Here is an 18445-nt window from a genome sequence, read left to right on the forward strand (position 1 = left end):
TGGCGGCCAACGCGCCGAATTTGATCCCCGTGTTGTCCCGCCCCATAGTATTTAATAAAGAAATAGTTGTTGTTCCATCGGATATCGGAGAGGATCCGGCACTTATGTGATTAGCAAATATAGAGAACAACAGTGATGGCGACGTGTCGCTGGCGGTAATTGCTAGTCGGGTCGGAGAAACACTATATGGGTAGATCACAAGCCGAGGGGAAGGCCTGGTATTAGGGATCACTTTGGTTGCTTAATGGAAGGATTTACCCAACAGTGTGTGTGTACCGTTAGCTCACCGTCGTCTTCATTTCAAAGAGCATTGTGTGTGTGTGTGTGTGTCTTGGCGAGTCAGAGACTAGTATTGATAACCTTTACAAACTTCAAACAGTAAAGTCACCTTTTTACTGGTTTTGCTACACCATAGTGTCTGAGTCAATGATACTATAAGCACAAGGGCGCGGTGTAGAGACATTTTTAATATTTTGGTATTCAGATAAAACATTTATCTATTTTCAAAGTACCTCAAGGTGACGAGGCGCAACACACCAATGGGAACATTTCTCTGTAAGAGGAGTTTATTTATGTTAACAGATATTGTACAAATAGAATCACGTATGTCCATAAACTGTAGAGACCAGCTGAATGAAGTACTGGAGGGATGAACGCCAGGACCACGCAGACGGTGGGGCTGGTTGTCCACTTATCTGCAGGGAGAAAACACCATGTTAGAATTATGCTTTTTACACACACACACACACACACACACACACTATTTTCTAGGCATGACTCATTTTGTAGTTCTTTACAGCACTTATATACACTGCAGCACACACACTTTTTTTTTTTAAAGGGCTGTATACACTATTTGCAAAAAACAGCAAGCCCACATGTAAAGGACTAAAAAATGAGTTGTCCAGCTCATCCATAAAGGCTTATATGACTGCAGGCCTTGGTCTCAGTTGAGCAGGAGCACACTGGATACAACTGATCATGTGAATATTTGAATGCACTGAAGTCAACGACAGGATTACAGCAGAGATGGATGCTGCTATAATGGACAGGATCGCCACGCTAAGCCAATTTGTGCAGCGTCATCACTTGGATTCCACAAATTGAAATTGACATGGAGACTAGACTCTCCAAAACACACAAAGCTCAAGCAGCAGTAAATTCTGGTCATCAACACGTGCGCGCACACACACACACACACAGCTTGTGTTGCCTCTTCACACTTCTAGGCAGATGTGTGAGCTTCTACAAGCGAGAAAGCTACAGGCAAGCCCTACATCAGGTTAACTCAGTCACCTCTCAGGTCCTGTGAGGGTTAGGGTGCAACGGAGTCAACGGAAGATGGAGATGTTAGTGAGTTAGTGATGGGATTAAATCACATGCAACATGGGATTAAATCATATGCATGTCAAAACAAAAGAAGTGTTAAGGTAAGTTGGCAACCATTAACTTAAGAGTTTATTTCTCTCTATTACTTGAACCTCTAGGTTGTGCTAGATGGTACATTTATGTGGTAGGCTTAGGGGGTTTCACAGGGGGAATGTATATCATAGGAATGCGTTTCAGAGACAGTGGAAAGGAGTTTGTAGCTATTAGAGAAGATGAACACATTCAGGTAAACCATAGCATGTTGTGGGAGTGAGAACCAGAATGGGAGATAGCTCAAGGTCAAAACCATAATGTGTTGGTGAACCATGCAAGACAATGTCAATGTGTGAGGGCTAGACACAGAGCATGACAGACCATCCATGGAGAGTGTGAGTGTGACTTACAGAGCAGCAGCACCGGAGATGATCTCGATGAGCTCCCTGGTGATGACAGCTTGGCGGGTACGGTTGAAGGTCAGGGTCAGCTTGTCAATCATCTCACCTGTAGAAGGAAAGAATAAGTCACAAATAAACAAATGAATGTTGGTCAATGGGTCAAGCTCGGCCCCTGAAGTGATGGGGTGACTGCAATAGCAGAATGCTGAAAGCTTTAAGTGTCCACACCTTGTGCGGGTGCGTGCGGCTAGTACACTATTCACCAGAGTCTTTTCCTTTCGGGCACAAACCCTGCATCTTTTGGCTCACGTTCATTAAGGAAAACCCCTGGTGAGTGAGTGTGTAAGTGTGTGTGTGTGTGTGTCTTCACTCAATGGGCTCTCTTAGACAACTTCTTCTGCATATTTTGACCAACAAAAAAGCCTTGCGTGTGTTTGGCCACCTACCAGCGTTCTTGCTGGCAGCATCCATAGAACCCATCCTGGCGCTCTGCTCACTGCAGGAGGACTCCTTGAGGCTGAAGTAGATGAGGTTGACCAGAGCAAACTCCTGGTAGTTCCTCAGAACATCAGCATCAATGTCATCATAGATGCCCATAGTCTCTACAGAGGCACACAGGGAGGGAGATGTTTTTGAGTTAATGATCTTTACAAATCAAGTTCATATTTGCTATAGGCTTTTTATGCACTTCACTTTCTTATAAATGTTAGTTGCAGAAACAATAGCACAACTTCCTGTTGAGCCTTTGTCAAGGGTAGGAAAGGGAGGAGGAAAGGAAGAACAAGGGACAAATGGACAAAGAGGGGAAGACGACATAAGAGGGCACATCAAGGGCATGGATTTAAAACAAATGAGGAAGCTAAAGAAGCAGAGGCAGAAAGCAGAGACAGAGGGGTGCAAAACAAAGAGGATTCTGTGAAATGAGACCGACAGTGGAGCAGTTTGATGGGCTTGTAACACACACCTGCGTTGGCCACGGTCTCAATGGAGAACACGGGTGCCTCGGAGGTCTTGTAGGAAATGACAGACCTGCATCACATTGAAACAGGAAATCACACATCCAATCACGCGTCACACTTCTTAAGCTCATGGGGTTAAAAATCTGTGCATTCTGCCTGCACGACAGTATGCCTGTATGTCCGGTTGTATTACTCCAATAATAGCATGCATACTGTCTAATCTCTAACATCATTCTACAGGGTCCATAGATTAAATGAAGGAAGCTTATACAAATGTATATCCAGAAGTGGTATATAACCCTGAAATAACTGTCAAAAGTATTGCAGTTTGAAGTGTATCCCTGGTTAACTTCTTCAGAGGGAGAGATAGATAGATAGATAGAGAGACAGATACATAGAGATAGACGGCCAGAGAGACAGACAGACAGGACATAGTACCTGAATTTGTTGTAGATGACGGAGCCCGAGTCGTACTCGTAACCAGAGTTGATCAGCTCGGTAGCAATAATGGAGGCGTCTGTGAAGGTGGGGGGCTTGCGGCCGACCTCCTTACAGTTCAGCAGGATGTGACTGCCATAAGCCCTGCAGGCACACATCATGGTGGCACAGATTAACCAACCAAACTAAGATCACTGCATCTGATCCTTGCATTCACATTTAGAAACGGTCATGAACAGATCTAGCAAACCCCAGTCTTTAATGATGTATGATCACATATACTTTGAAAGTGGAATATTTTTAGGCAAATGCAAATATACCATTGAGTGGAATTTCAGTAGTGTAAGTTACCTTTTATCATACTATAAAGGGGATTTATACCAAGGCAGGTATGGATCCATCTCAATAGTCCAGGCAAAGTAACCCATTTTGGAGCCAAAAATAGAACTAATTGTAAAATAATTTTTTTCATAGTAAAGGTATACATGAACAGTAACTTTTTTTGTATTAAAAGTTTCTTTTGAAATTCATTTGAATATGCATATGAGCTCCACATTTATTGAATATGTCCTAATTTGCATAGGCAGAAACACCATACCCCTGGCAGGTACTACCAAGCCAGGCAGTTTTCAGGTTAGAGGCCAGTCTAAAAGCAGCATTGCCATCACCCATTGGCAGTAGGATGATTGGATGAAGATTGGGCCGATGTATTTGTCATACATATGAATGGTGTTTCTGCCTATGCAAATTAGGACATATTCAATAAGTGTGGAGCTCATGTGCATATTCAAATTCATTTAAAAAGAAACTTGTAATACAAAAAGAGTTACTTTTCACGTATACTTTTACTATGTAAAGTTTTATTGTGGTAGGAGTAAAGGAAAAAAATTAAGCCTATTTGGGTGTATTTTGGGCATATTCGATTAGTGTATAGCTCATTTGCATATTAAAATGTATTTTCAATGAAACTTGTAATACAAAAAAAAAAGTACTTTTCATGGGTACTTTCATTGTGTAAAGTTTCATTTTGATAGGAGTAAAGGGGAAAAAATTACATTTTTGGGGTGTATTGTTGCCTGGCATTATTAGCACACATCTCAGATTGATGAGAATTAAACATATTTCCTCAACTAGGATTTTCTATGTTGTTCTGGACACCTCATAGAAATTATCTATGCTGAAAAAAATTATTTTACAATTAGTCTGTCGTAAAATGCTACTTTGCCTGGACATCAAGGAATGTACAGCAAGCACAAAGTAATGTATGAGTGTACAGTGTGCATTAGCGCAAGAAACTCTACTCTGTGTGTATGTGTGTGTGTGTGTGAAAGAGCAAATGCACATACTTGTGGAGCAGGCCCCTGAGCTTGTCGCCCACGTTGACCACCATCACCTCTTTACCACTGGCGGTCAGGTTGGCGATCTGGAGCTTGATGTTCTTAGCCACAGAGGTGTGGATGGCTCCACAGAGACCACGGTCAGAGGTCACACCGATGAGCAGATGCTTGGTCTTGTCCTCGGGGGCCTTGATCTCGGCCTTTTCATACAGGGCTGTGCAAAGAAAAACAACATCACAAGTCCATGAGAACATTTCAAGAACAGAAAACACAAGAGGGCAAGCACTGTACCAAGGTCATGGGTTTAATTTAGAAAATGTACACTGCTGAAAATAGCTTTGGAGAAAAAAAATATATATCCGTTGAATGGATATGTAAGAAAGATAAGGTAACAAGAAATTAGTGTCTGTGCCCCCAGGTACTGTCTCCTAAGAGTAACAAAGGTGCACGGTTAAAATGCCTCTAGAATGGTGTATGTGGATTGTATTTATTGTGCAATGCATGTTAACATGACATGGCAAAACTTACCAAGAGAACCAGTGCCATACACACGAGCTGGCTTGAGTGCTCGCTCAGCTCTGGCATACTTGGCTGCGGCTACCATCTTCATGGATTTGGTGATTTTCTGAATGTTCTTGACGGACTTGAGTCGGAGGGTGACTAGAATAGACAGGTGCAAGACGGTAGTGTCAGTCAAACATGACCAATCAATTCCAGCAACATCATTTATTTATCCTCCACAATGCATAATGTACATGTTCTTCAAATTAACCTAAAATGCAAAGACAATTAAACGTCGCGTGCCGTTGAGTTCGTTGTATAATGACGTTGTTTTAAAAAGTACTTACTGTCCTTCAAGGTAGCCATGGTCCTGACCTGCCCACTGTAAACGAGATTCATTTAGACATTAAACATTCCGTAAACCTGCTAGCAATTCAAAATAATGTCTTGTAGACCAATGCTGCAAAGTATTTTACAGCAGTTTACCATTTCACGTGCAGAATGATGATCTGATACAGAAAAGTGACTTGTTAGCTGGGCTAAGCTACAGCAGTTAAAAGATCCTCAGCTAACTTTAGCTAATGTCAGCTAAGAGGCTAGTATGGCTATTCATTGACATGTATGCGAAGCAGGCATTGGGAACTATACAACCTCTTGTCCGAAAAGTGAAGCAGGCAGCGACTGACTAGTTATAAGTAGCCACTGTGATTCAAATTTGATAGTAAAACGCGTGTTCCTATAACGGCCAGGCCAGTTTTTTTCCTGAATGCTGCCCTCTAGCTAGCTACTTGACAGATCAACTTTGCCGTTCATTCGCCAGCACGCTAGCAAGCTGAGGCCTACAGCTTAGCGCGTCCTTGCGACTGTTACCGTTCTTGCACTGACAGAAAACCACAGAACATCCTAAATCTTTTGCAGAATTATCACATTGTAAATAACAACCTACAAGTAAACATGTATTAATAAGTAAATCAAACGTTACCATTGTGGGAGGAACACAGTCGCGCTGGTCCTGGCGAACATGTTCAGATCTATGAAGGTCAGACTGGCACGACAGCGCATGCGCAAATAAAGTGTAATAGGACTGGTTTCTCGCGATACTGCATGTGCCTAATATTCGATGACGTATACCGGTAGACTCCAAAAGGCAACCAACACAACAGAGGTAACGTGAAAAGAGAAACGTGCTAAATATCTTTTCGTTTAAACAAAGTGTGCAGAGTTTGAAGTTATTGTAAAACGCTTTAAATAAGACATGGGGAAAGCTGATTTCCTTAGTCCTAAAGCGATCGGCAACAGGATAAAATCCAAGGGTCTTCAAAAGTTGCGATGGTATTGTCAAATGTGTCAGAAACAGTGTCGAGACGAGGTGAGTGAAATAAAGTTAATTTCTATTTCCATCCTAATCGTTACCTACCGTTAAGTAAAGTCACTACAGTTAACGTTGTTTGAGCACCGTCTATTCATCGGCACGGTTGAAAAGCACGGCTACCTTTCTAGCCATCACGAGTGTACAAGCTAACGTTAGCTATTCAACTAAGTACACTCTCCTCCTGCACTATCGGTACACTTCCGTTGCATAAAGCCAGCAGTCACAGCTTTCAAAGCCAAAATGTAACAACATGCAGTAAAATATATGTAAGAATCAAGATCAAGACGCAAGATGCATAGAATGTGACATTGTTTTTACACCATTCTGTCCGAACTGCCGCTGTATTGAGGTTCTAAACACATTTTCTTTTTTAAAAAAACAAAGTGCCAGTCCGGCTAATATTCTGGTTGCCATTTGCTTGCAGAATGGCTTCAAATGTCACTGTATGTCAGAGTCTCACCAGAGACAGTTGCTGCTGGCTTCAGAAGACCCAAACCAGTTTATGGACTTATTTTCAGAGTAAGTTACGCATGATGCGGCAAAGTAATTATAGAACTTCTAACATGAAACCAAAACGAATGTTCATTTTGCCCTCTCAATATAGCAACAATATGTATATTGTTACACTTATGTATGTACAATGTATTGTACAACCTTTAGGACATTTGATGTTACAGCTGCCCAAAACGATTTGCCGTTCTCTGTAGATTTCATTTAGATCCTTAGCTCTTATCCAGCTGTTTATGTCTATTTGCATTCGTTATACCTGGTACCCAACTGCCTACTTTATTCTGTAGGGAATTCAAGACTGACTTTTTGGAGCTTCTTCGCCGGCGGTTTGGTAAGTGAGGTCATGCCATAACTCTGCATGCTGTAACTCCCAGTCGGTTTCATTGGTTTACTAATACTGTTTTCACAGATATTTTGTTTAGGAACTGTGTCTTTTGTCTTGGCTTGTGCTGACGTAAGGCCTCATCTTTCTCCCCTTACAGGCACCAAGCGAGTGCATAACAACATCATTTACAACGAGTACATCGGTGACAGGGAGCACGTCCATATGAACTCAACTCAGTGGGAGACGCTCACAGACTTCACCAAATGGCTGGGCAGAGAGGGTATGATGACGCTCACTCTGTCCACACACACACACACACACAAACACACACACACACACACACACACACACACACACACACACACACACGTGCAAACACACACCCATCTGAGAGATCCTCATCCTGTGTGTGTGATGCTAAGACTAGTTGAAGGAGATTCTGAAATACATACACACACACAAAAACACACAAAATCATTGTTTTTTTTTTTTAAATAAACATACATTCAGATACACACTTTCAAACACATTGAAGTGTTGTGTAACACATTTGTGTGTGTGTGTGTGTGTGTGTGCTTGCCTCAGGTCTGTGTAAGGTGGATGAGACCCCTAAGGGCTGGTACATCGCGTGGGTGGACCGCGACCCGGAGACCATCCGCAGGGCGGAGGAGCAGGAGAGGAAGAAGAAGCAGGACCTGGATGACGAGGAGCGCAGCGCCAAGTTCATCGAGGACCAGGTCCGCCGAGGACGCGCGGGCAAGGAGCCAGAGGTCAGCTGTGTGTGTGTGTGTGTGTGTGTGTGTGTGTGTGTGTGTGTGTGTGTGTGTGTGTGTGTGTGTGTGTGTGTGTGTGTGTGTGTGTGTGTGTGTGTGTGTGTGTGTGTGTGTGTGTGTGTGTGTGTGTGTGTGTGTGTGTGTGTGAGAGAATAGATACTTACTTTATTGATCCCAAAGGAAATTAAGATATCCAGTAGCTTAATACGACACACAATTAAAAATTTAGCAAAACACACAATAGAAATTGGCCTGTGTAAAGAACTGCACTGTACAGATTATACTGTGTGTGTGTGTGTGTGTGTGTGTGTGTCTGTGTGTGTCTGTGTGTGTCTGTGTCGTTAATGTGCTCCCTCTCTCTCCTATGTTCACAGGAGGAGCCAGTCTTCACAGAGCTGGTGAGGGAGAGTGAGGAGGAGAAAGGTAAACTTCAGTCATTAAACTCAGTACACACACTGTGCATTACGCAGCACGCACACACACACACACACACACACACATGCGTGAGCACACACTTCAGAAGTTGTCCTACGCAGTCATATGTGAGGGGAAACCCTTCCTGTTGTGCTTTCTTAACACTTACTGTGCAGGTATTGCAACCACACTTGCAAACACACACACACACACACACACACACACACACAGCTAAGCTTGTATCGGGACTCACTATTGGACCACTAATCCACTTGTGTGTCTCTTTCTTTTCTTTTTTCCCAGTGGCTTTCAACCTCAGTAAGGGTGCATGTTTATCATCTGCCGGTCCATCGTCTGCTGGTCCATCTAAAGGGTAAGGCATAAGACCACCTGCACGCACACACACACACACACACACACACACACACACACACACACACACACAACCGTAACCTGTACATGCAGTTCCTGCTTTTTATAGCCACTTATAGTCTACTTCAGTCAAGATGAGGTAATGCGCACACATACATACACACACACACACACACACACACACACACACACACACACACACACACACACCCCTTCACATTCCTCTATATTCTCTCTGTATTTTTCTCTCATCCCCCCCTTGCTAACTCTGCCTCTCTATTTCACCATCACCCTTGCCATCTTTTTCTCTCTCTCTCTCTGCCTCTATCCATTTATCTCTTTCTCTCCTGCACCCTCTCAGTCCGTCGTTGGGGGCCAGTGCTCTTCGAGCAGCTTCCTCTTCCTCGGTCAAGAGGAAGGACCCCTCTCACAGCTCTGACTCCAAAGACAAGAAGAAGAAATCAGCACTGGAAGAGATCATGGAGGTACGGCCTCCTCTTCCTCTGTTTGCCCGTCAGCATGACTCCAGTCCTCCCACCGCTATCCCAGTTCACCCCTCTGTGTGCTGCTTTTAGATGGAGGCGGAGCAGCAGAAGAAGAAGATGGTGAAATTAGACCACTGGCTTCACACGGACATCGTGGTGAAGATCGTCACAAAGAGGCTGGGAGAGAAGTACTTCAAGAAGAAGGGGGTGATAAAGGTGAGACACACACACACACACACACACACATACATACATAAACTCTCTCAGACACACACACACAGAAGAACAAATGTTCTTTCACCAAGAAGGCCCTGTGTGTGTATCTGTTTATAATTTAATTAGGAAGTCCAGGAGAAATTCACAGCCATTGTGAAGATGGTTGACTCTGGAGACAAACTCAAACTGGACCAAACCCACCTGGAAACAGTCATCCCAGCATCAGGTAAGGTGTCACCATGGTAACCGCTTTCCATGTCTAGTCCCTCTTCCATTGCTAGGCTTCAGCTGATTTTCTCCAAAAGGGAAATGCAGAGAACACGTTTCAGGTTGTCTTATCTTTTCTGGGATAGAACTGAAGGCAGCGTTTGTCTGATCTGTACTAGAGTAGTTTGTCTTTAAGGTTCTCGCTGTGTTGTTCTGCAGGAAAGCGGGTTCTTATTGTCAACGGACAGTACAGGGGCACTGAGGCGGTTCTGGAGGGGATCGAAGAGAAGAAGTTTTCTGCTACTCTAATGCTGGACTCGGTGAGTATGAGGTGGACAGGCACTTTCTGAACCAGTGAGATGATGTGTGAGTCTAGTATCAGACTAGTCTTAACTTAAACACCTATACCCACACCAGGGTTCCCTGACAAATGGGCCCAGGTTAGAATGGACCCCTTTTAGGTTAAATGTGAAGCTTTAGTTGGAGATCCTTTGCCGTATCCAGTGTATAAATATGATCATCTGACATGATTCTAGTGGAGATTTCACAAGTCACAACACTAACATGTGCAGTTTACATGATGCACTATTCACAGGACTGTTCTACATGGTATAGTATAGACTAGGTCTGAATAATGGGCTTTGAATCTGGGATGTGGTCTTTAGAAACCTAATTGGCGGATGTTAGGTGTGGACATTATGTCAATTTGTATTATTTTATTTTGAATAAAGGGAGTTGTATAATGTGTGTGTGTGTGTGTGTCCGCCAGGGTCGTATGAAGGGGAAAAGAGTGGAGGCCATTCCCTATGAGGACTTCTCTAAGATGGCTTAGCTGATATCCCATGAGCCTCTGGTGCGTGAAGTGCTCTACTGTGTCAGAGTGATCCTCACACCACTCACTCTACTGCAAATAACAGCCGAGTCCGGGACCTACCTACCTACCTGCTTAAGATTCATCAGATCCAATTTTGGGCCTGATCTGCACCAGGATTTGCATCTATCTGTACATGTTTCTCTCCCAGCTGGTCCTTCCTCTTTGTACAACCCCCCTGCCACCCCCATAAACTTGAACAAAATGTGCTTTTTCTTGTAGGTTTTTGTCCTCCATTTTATTTCATATACTGTAATTTTAAAAAGGAAAAGACGAATCCACAAATAAAATCAGTTGTCATGTTGAACATCTAAACAAGGAAATGCCTTATCTTTATCTGATCTTTTGAAACATTAACACGCTGTACACCATCGTCATTGGAAGTGCATTTTCATTTCTTACATATCAGCTGTTTAAAAATCAATGTGGGTCAGCATGTTAGTGTGGTTCATCCTTAAGTTCTATGACAAATATTTTCACATTTTTCACATAATTCACATTTAATATTTTCATGAATATAATTGATCGGTGTGTTCTTTGCCCCACCGGACACTGTAGCACCCATTCACAGTAAATTGTCGGCCATATTTGGAAACTGTTGCCTTGGAAACGGGCTTCTATTTTATAAGACGAGTGACATGCCACAGCTTGGACTGGCTGCAGAAGGAGAGACCTGTGTAATGAAGTGAAAGGCCTTACTGTGGAATAGAAAGGTCTCTTGTTACATGTTATAAAGGTTTGAAGTTAATTTATTGGTGTTCAGAAAGCAAAAGTCCTTACTTGTTTTATATCTCATCCACCTACAATCTTCTAATTAGCTTGATTTTTTTTTTGAAAAAGCAGTGTGTGTGTATTTTATTAGTAGCTCAGTGCGCGGTGGATTTTAACTGTCTGAACTCCATGTCCCACAATCCTGTGCATATCCTGACCAAATGACATTGGCCCCCCCACAGAAACGCCCAATTATCTTTCTTCATGTTCATCCTTCAGCCAATCAGAGCTCAGGAAGAAAGCTGTCCAGTGAGGGGACGATGTAGTTGCTAAAGTGACCGTCGATGAAGCCCTTTCCACTGTTGTGGACGAACCAGCAGGAAATGTCCGTGCCCCTCTTCTTATCTTCCCTATAGTCCTTTTGCCAGCCTCTATAGAACACACACACAGCATAAAGGTTAATGTTACATTATCCTTATATGATGAGGCCTATCTAAATCATAGTGAAACAATACATAGTGTTAAATAATAATATAAGCAGCCAGTATACACACAGTAGTGATGTGTGTGTGTGTGTGTGTGAGTGTTTGTGTGTGTGTGTGTGTGTGTGTGTGTGTGTGTGTGTACCTGGTGACAGACAGCTTGTAGCCCTTCACGTCCATGGTGGCCTCCTTCTTCTTGGGGTCCGGACCGTCATGAATATTGAACACCTTCACTTCAGGCTCATTGGCAAACTGCCCTGAACGGAGACGAGCACAAACATGTTTATGAACACGAGCAACTAAATGCGTGACAAAAGCCATTCAAAACCTCCTTCATGGTATAGTGCCCGTAGTAGTAGTGCTATATGGCAGAGTGTAAACTTTACTGGGGTATTCAAACTGAACCTCAGCATGTATTTAAATGTACGGCTGAGATAGTAGGGAGTGAGTGTGGGGGTATGATTGTCAGGAACAGCCCCCGACTCTTATTTTAACAGTTGGTGGAGGGGCAGGGGGTAGTCCAGACCTAAACCCCGTAACAGATTAGGGCTAGATCTGGCTGTGTATGGTTGAATGTACTTTACATTTCTATGGTTGAATGTACTGTATATATATCTATGGTTGAGGTAGGGAGATGGGAGTAGGATTGGCAGACATCGCCCCCAAATTTCATCTCAACATTCGGTGGTCGTGGAGGGGCAGAGGGCTGTGTTAGGGCCAGAACCAGCCTCCTGGGTTGGCTTACCAATGAGTCCATGGACCCGCTCTGAGTACTGGTTATCATTGGGGGCGTAGAATCCCAGGAAGTCCACGTTCACCGGGTGCTTCCGCCACACGCGATGTAGGAGGACCATCACCGAGATCCTCCCGTCGACCACCACGGTAACCTTGGAGTCCTTCTCTATGGAGATTTTAACCCTGGAGAACCAATAGCATGATGCTCAGATTGAAGACTAGATCAAGCATCTACACACTACCTCCTAGATGAAAGCTTAGACTAGGAAGTTCAGATTCAGAAATCCATAGATAGACAAATGGATAGACATACACTCAAACCCTCACACCTTAAGACTAAGACTAAATGACAGGCCTGTAAAAACATACACACATCTAGGCCCATATACTCACATTTCCTTACGCAGACACACACACACATACACACAAACACACACGTATGCTCCCAAATGCACAACAATACACACATTCCTATACATTCACATTGACTTTCAAACACACACACACACACACACACAGACACAGACACACACAGACACACACAGACACACACACACACACACACACACACACACACACACACACACACACATACCCATTGGTGATGATGTCCGCAGTGCCCCCCCAGGAGAACGAGTGGTTGTTCTTCCCTTCCACAACGTCGATCCGGTCGGTACTCACAGTCACCCGCACCCCCTCTGATCTGTAGAACACGCCAATGGTGCCGAAGTACGTTTTCAGTTTGTGGTTCTGCCGTGTTTTAGAACCGATCAGCTCACCATTGACCACCACACCTAATCCACAGAGAAAGACAGATTTTATTTTTATGAAAATATTAAAAGGGAATTTAAAACAATAACAATTTATCACTGTGTTGACTAAGTATTATGCCTTTTCAGATGGCTGATAGATTAATCTAGAGAAATGTGATTTGGTTTTGGATCTGGACCATGACTGGAAGCTTCTGTGAAGTAGGGATCAGAACAGGTGTGTTTACCTGTTCCAGGGTCAGACACCAGGTTGAGGATGTTGCCCGGTTCAGAGTCGATGTTGAAGCAGACATCCATGTCCCTCTTAGGCAGATGGATGATGAAGTGAGGGTCATTGTCCACTAGAGGGAGTAAACAGTCATGTGTGAAAGAGTGGCGTAATTACAGTGCATGAAATGCCCTGTATTGTTATTCCTTCGTTTCTTATACTTCTTCTTCTTATTCTTTGTACCGACTTCTGCACTTAATTCAGCTCGAACCGCTTAACTTAGAAACTCCGTTCAAACTTTGGCGCATAGGTCTTGTAAAGGACACTTACGCTATGTATTTTTCTAAACTTTATACTTTTTAGGATATTAAAGAAAACCGAATATACATTTTCCCATTGACTTATATTGGGCCATTATGACATCATTATAGGGTCATTTAACTGGCTTGCACCTGTGCTTCACTGACACCTGCGCCAAGGTTCCAAGGCTCCTCTTCTCTCTGTCCCTCTCCATTCAACTGTATAACTAGGAATATTAAGAGACACCTTCCATACTCTACTTTTTTTTCTCTCTATCTTTCTCTCTATCCCTCTCACTCTACTTTCTCTCACACTCCATCTGTCTGCTTCACTCCATTTTCTCTCCTTCTTTCAATATTTTCCCTCTTCACTCTCTCTTCTTTCCTTCTTCCACTTTCTTTCCTTTCTTCTTTCCTTCTTCCACTCTTATTTCCTTTCTTCACTCTTCTTTCCTTTCTTCTTTCCTTCTTCCACTCTTCTTTCCTTCTTCCACTCTTCTTTCCACTCTTCTTTCCTTTTTCCACTCTTCTTTCCTTTCTTCACTCTTCTTTCCTTTCTTCTTTCCTTCTTCCACTCTTCTTTCTTTTTTCTTTCCTTCTTCCACTCTTCTTTCCTTCTTCCACTCTTCTTTCCTTTCTTATTTCCCTTCTTTCTTTTCTTCTTTCCTTCTTCCACTCTTCTTTTCTAGCTTCACTCTTCTTTCCTTTATTCTTTCTTTCTTCCACTCTTCTTTCCTTCTTCCACTCTTCTTTTCTTTCTTTACTCTTCTTTCCTTTCTTCTTTCCTTCTTCCACTCTTCTTTCCTTCTTTCACTCTTCTTTCTTTTCTTCTTCCTTTCTTAACTTTTGCATTTCATGCACTGGTATTTCCTTCAGGAAATGCATTTCTAGTTCATTGTATTATCTGTTATAATATATTATTATAAAGTATATTTTATTATATAATGTATTTATTATATACATTTTATTCAGCTGTTGGATTTAGTGATTGGATTGAAAACAGCTGCAAAACACCCCTGCACAATCTCAACCTACTGTATATGGTCCAATTATAGTGGCCTTAGTTATATGGCTGATGCAGAAAACAACAAGACCATGACATCCAGCCAAGGTACAACCTGAACGATAGTCAGCCCAACAGCTAGTAGTGTGAATCACAAGCAAGCTGTGTACTTTTTGTGTAAAAACAACCACCCTTTTGAAAGGAAAGATTCAATTAAATCAACTAAGTTGACTCAGAAAGGGGGGGGGGGTTAGCCCTCCCGTAACCTTTGACCCTTGACATCTCACCTACGGTGATGTGTCCGGTGGCCGGGCTGGGGGTGGGAGCGACCGTTCCTAGGGCCCAAGGGGGCATGGTGTGGACCATCTGCTGTACAGGTGGGCGCAGGCCAAGGGACCCCATACCTGGAAGGGGGCGAGGGGATATTTAAGATCCTCCTCACTTTAAGCATCACATGTATCTCATGTACAGTATCTCTCACAGTGCTCAAACCCAAGGGGAACCCAAGCAGAGAGTCCCATGTTACACCTGTGAGTCTCCTTTTCTGTAGGTGCAGCATTTTTCAGTGTTGTATGTCAGACATGATGCAAACAAGTGGCAGCAAACACAGTTACACTAAGAGTAAGATAACAAGTAAGAATGAACACACATTTCTTATATTTCACCTATATTTGTGTGTGAAAGAGAATAAGAGGAAGCTGACCGTGCTGTTTATTGTATATGTATGTGTTATTTCAGTCAGGCACCTGAGCAGCAGCCGTGTTTGGGGTCCTTGGGTGAGTCAGCGAGTAGCTTCTCGGTGTCACTCTCGATGATCAGGGCGGTGAGAGGCGTGACGAACTGGTGCTCCACGGCCAAGCCCAGGATGCGCTGCGTGATCTTACGCTTCTTCGCTGCAGTGGGGGCCAGAGCCCTGCACACAGCCACAGATTAGGTACTGGGATTAAACACTGCACCACATTACACACTGGGATTAAACACTCCATCACTTTACACACTGGGATTAAACACTCCATCACTTTACACACTGCATCACACCAGACACTGGGATTAAACACTCTATCACTTTACACACTGCACCACATTAGACACTGGGATTAAACACTGCACCACATTACACACTGGGATTAAACACTCCATCACTTTACACACTGCACCACATTAGACACTGGGATTAAACACTGCACCACATTACACACTGCATCACACCAGACACTGGGATTAAACACTGCACCACTTTACACACTGGGATTAAACACTGCACCACATTACACACTGCATCACACCAGACACTGGGATTAAACACTGCACCACATTAGACACTGGGATTAAACACTGCACCACATTAGACACTGGGATTAAACACTGCACCACATTAGACACTGGGATTAAACACTGCACCACATTAGACACTGGGATTAAACACTGCACCACATTAGACACTGGGATTAAACACTGCACCACATTAGACACTGGGATTAAACACTGCACCACATTAGACACTGGGATTAAACACTGCACCACATTAGACACTGGGATTAAACACTGCACCACATTAGACACTGGGATTAAACACTACATCACATTACACACTGGGATTAAACACTGCAGCACATTAGACACTGTATCACACCAGACACTGGACAGCCATGATTCTCCTTTGGTACTCCAAAACACTGGTTCTGAAGTCATCTTGATGTAGTTATCATTCTCTTTCACAGTCTCTCTCCACCCCTCTCTCATTCTACCTCTCTCTCACATGCACACAAACACACACAAACACACAAAGACACCAACTCACCTTTGTCTCTCGCACACACACACACACACACACACACACACACACACACACACACACACACACACACACACACACACACTCACCTCTCTGCCAGGAGTTGGTTAATGGTGATGTAGGCCCACATCTGCCGAGCAAAGCCAGTTACAGAATGCTGCTGCTGGTCCAGTATGGTGTCCAGCTCCCGGATGTCTGTCTCTGTCTGCAGGGTCATGTCCATGGTGGCCTGGAACACACACACACACACACACACACACACACACACCACAAACTCACATCACATCCACAGGCACATACAAGTAACTGCACATAAATCTACACCAACTAAATAAAAGACGCATTAGACAACACTTTATATTGTGGCAACTGGCCCAAAGGTTATTTAAATACATAATGAAGAACCCTGCCTTAAATCTTAAGGTTCATTAAATCCATGATGAAGAACCCTCCCCTAAATCTAAAACCCTTCTAAAATCGTTTAAATCTACATCACTTCACTCTGACAGATGCGAGGTTGGGTCATCGGGTCTTCCTCTGTCTTCAAGCCCAACCTACTGCCCTTTCACCTTTGACCCCAGAGGTCACACTCACAGCAGATGCAGTGGTGAAGCTGTGGAGAGTTGGGAATCCGGTGGACTGCAGCTTCCCAGCCACCACTAGCTCGGAACCGCTGAAAAACTTGTCAAAGTGGCTCTGTGTGGTGTCCGAGACGGAACCTTCCGGGAACTGAATGGTGATCCTCCTGAGCAGTGGAGAGGAGACCTGGCTGTAGAATGCCTGAAGAGAGAACAGGAAGTGGACACAGAGAGACAGGAGGTAGTCACAGATTTGTATTTAAAATGCGAAAAACATCACACTAAAGCAAGGGCGGCTCGTCCATAAGGGCGATTGAGGCATATTCTGTCAAGATGGCTGCCCTGTCCAGTGCAATAACTCGATTCGCTCTTTGACAGAAACTCCTTTTTAGTCGGCGTACTAATGAAGATAAATTGACAACAAAACAATTAGGACTTCCTAGACCAAATGTATCCATCCAACAGGTTTCTACAAAGGGAGGGAAATCCTACATCCAAGAATTGGAACGAAAGAAAATCGCGGTCGTGAAGTAGCTAATGCGGTCTGTATTTCATACCACTGTCACTTTTCATACGTTTTACAGTGTGTTTCACAGTTCGCTTCTTGCACTAACACTGAATACTTTTTTATGTGATGACTTATTTTGCTTTTGTAAGCCAATACTTTCAAGATCAGTCAATAAATATTGTTGGTTTTGACTTATGTTACCCCTTCTTTATGTTGTTACTGGACATATCATGTGTCCTGTTAAGATATGTTACATCATACAACATTTGAGACACGTGGATAATGAAAAAGTGGGATAATTTAATGTGGAGCCACATCATGTTTGCTTATGAAGGCTCCTGGATGCAACTTTCTTCCATAGCTTTCCACCTGTAACTTGCTACTCTAGCTATGTAGCAAGAGGGGACATATTACTGTTGTGTGCTGCCAATAGTGGACAAAAAGGTATTGCTGCATGAGTTAATCAGCTAACTTAATGTACCTACTGAATGGTTCACCTTAATCATTATAAAAAAAATTGCCCCCCCTGAGAATTTTTTCAGGAGCCGCCACTGCACTAAAGTAGACACAGGAATAGGTACCCTTGTAATGTAGAAACATTTACTGTGCTAATACTTATATAGTGAGACAAAACATAAGAAAATGAGAGAAGAGAAAGAGGGGGAAAAGGAAGGATAAAATAAAATACTTTTTTTTCTCTGAAAAGAGATAAAAGACCAGAGAAGAAAGGAAAAGAACAGAAGAAGCAAAAAGATAAGAAAAGAAAGAAAGAATAGAAAGAAAGGAATGTGTTCATCGTACCCTTAGCTGTTC

General features: G+C 43.1%; 3 protein-coding genes across 6 annotated transcripts in view; 1 reads left to right on the forward strand and 2 right to left on the reverse strand.

Moving 5' to 3' along the window:
• Positions 1-449: 449 nt before the first annotated feature.
• Positions 450-6106, reverse strand: atp5f1c (ATP synthase F1 subunit gamma). 3 transcript variants are annotated; one of them, XM_031582284.2, is made up of 10 exons: positions 5981-6106; positions 5346-5380; positions 5026-5157; positions 4507-4711; positions 3161-3304; positions 2728-2792; positions 2210-2365; positions 1773-1869; positions 1297-1306; positions 450-695 (listed from the first exon to the last, which is right to left on the reverse strand). In XM_031582284.2, the coding sequence occupies exons 1-9, from the start codon at positions 6058-6060 to the stop codon at positions 1300-1302; spliced, it is 921 nt and encodes a 306-aa protein (XP_031438144.1). In that variant the 5' UTR covers positions 6061-6106; the 3' UTR covers positions 450-695; positions 1297-1299. The 3 variants fall into 3 exon arrangements, with proteins under 3 accessions (XP_031438144.1, XP_012680857.1, XP_012680858.1); XM_012825403.3 differs by lacking the exon at positions 1297-1306; XM_012825404.3 differs by lacking the exons at positions 450-695; positions 1297-1306 and having other exon boundaries at positions 1769-1869.
• Positions 6107-6115: 9 nt separating this feature from the next.
• kin (Kin17 DNA and RNA binding protein) lies at positions 6116-10866 on the forward strand. Its single transcript, XM_012825401.3, has 12 exons — positions 6116-6367; positions 6795-6889; positions 7168-7211; positions 7363-7485; positions 7791-7975; positions 8353-8401; positions 8696-8765; positions 9126-9249; positions 9340-9465; positions 9592-9691; positions 9892-9992; positions 10442-10866. The coding sequence occupies exons 1-12, from the start codon at positions 6254-6256 to the stop codon at positions 10502-10504; spliced, it is 1194 nt and encodes a 397-aa protein (XP_012680855.2). The 5' UTR covers positions 6116-6253; the 3' UTR covers positions 10505-10866.
• The window catches only part of itih2 (inter-alpha-trypsin inhibitor heavy chain 2), a 14912-nt gene continuing 7220 nt past the window's right edge, over positions 10754-18445 (reverse strand). For both annotated transcript variants that reach the window (XM_031582281.2, XM_012825400.3), the window contains 10 exons: positions 18434-18445; positions 17141-17326; positions 16636-16775; positions 15498-15664; positions 15039-15155; positions 13469-13582; positions 13067-13265; positions 12482-12654; positions 11882-11993; positions 10754-11685 (listed from right to left, as the gene is read on the reverse strand). The exon at positions 18434-18445 is cut by the window's right edge and continues 170 nt beyond it. In XM_031582281.2, coding sequence (XP_031438141.1) covers positions 11538-11685; positions 11882-11993; positions 12482-12654; positions 13067-13265; positions 13469-13582; positions 15039-15155; positions 15498-15664; positions 16636-16775; positions 17141-17326; positions 18434-18445 — 1368 coding nt within the window. In that variant the 3' untranslated portion in view covers positions 10754-11537. The remainder of the gene's footprint in view (positions 11686-11881; positions 11994-12481; positions 12655-13066; positions 13266-13468; positions 13583-15038; positions 15156-15497; positions 15665-16635; positions 16776-17140; positions 17327-18433) is intronic.

This window comes from Clupea harengus, chromosome 16 (genome assembly GCF_900700415.2).
Source record: "Clupea harengus chromosome 16, Ch_v2.0.2, whole genome shotgun sequence".
NCBI classification, from domain to species: Eukaryota; Metazoa; Chordata; class Actinopteri; order Clupeiformes; family Clupeidae; genus Clupea; species Clupea harengus.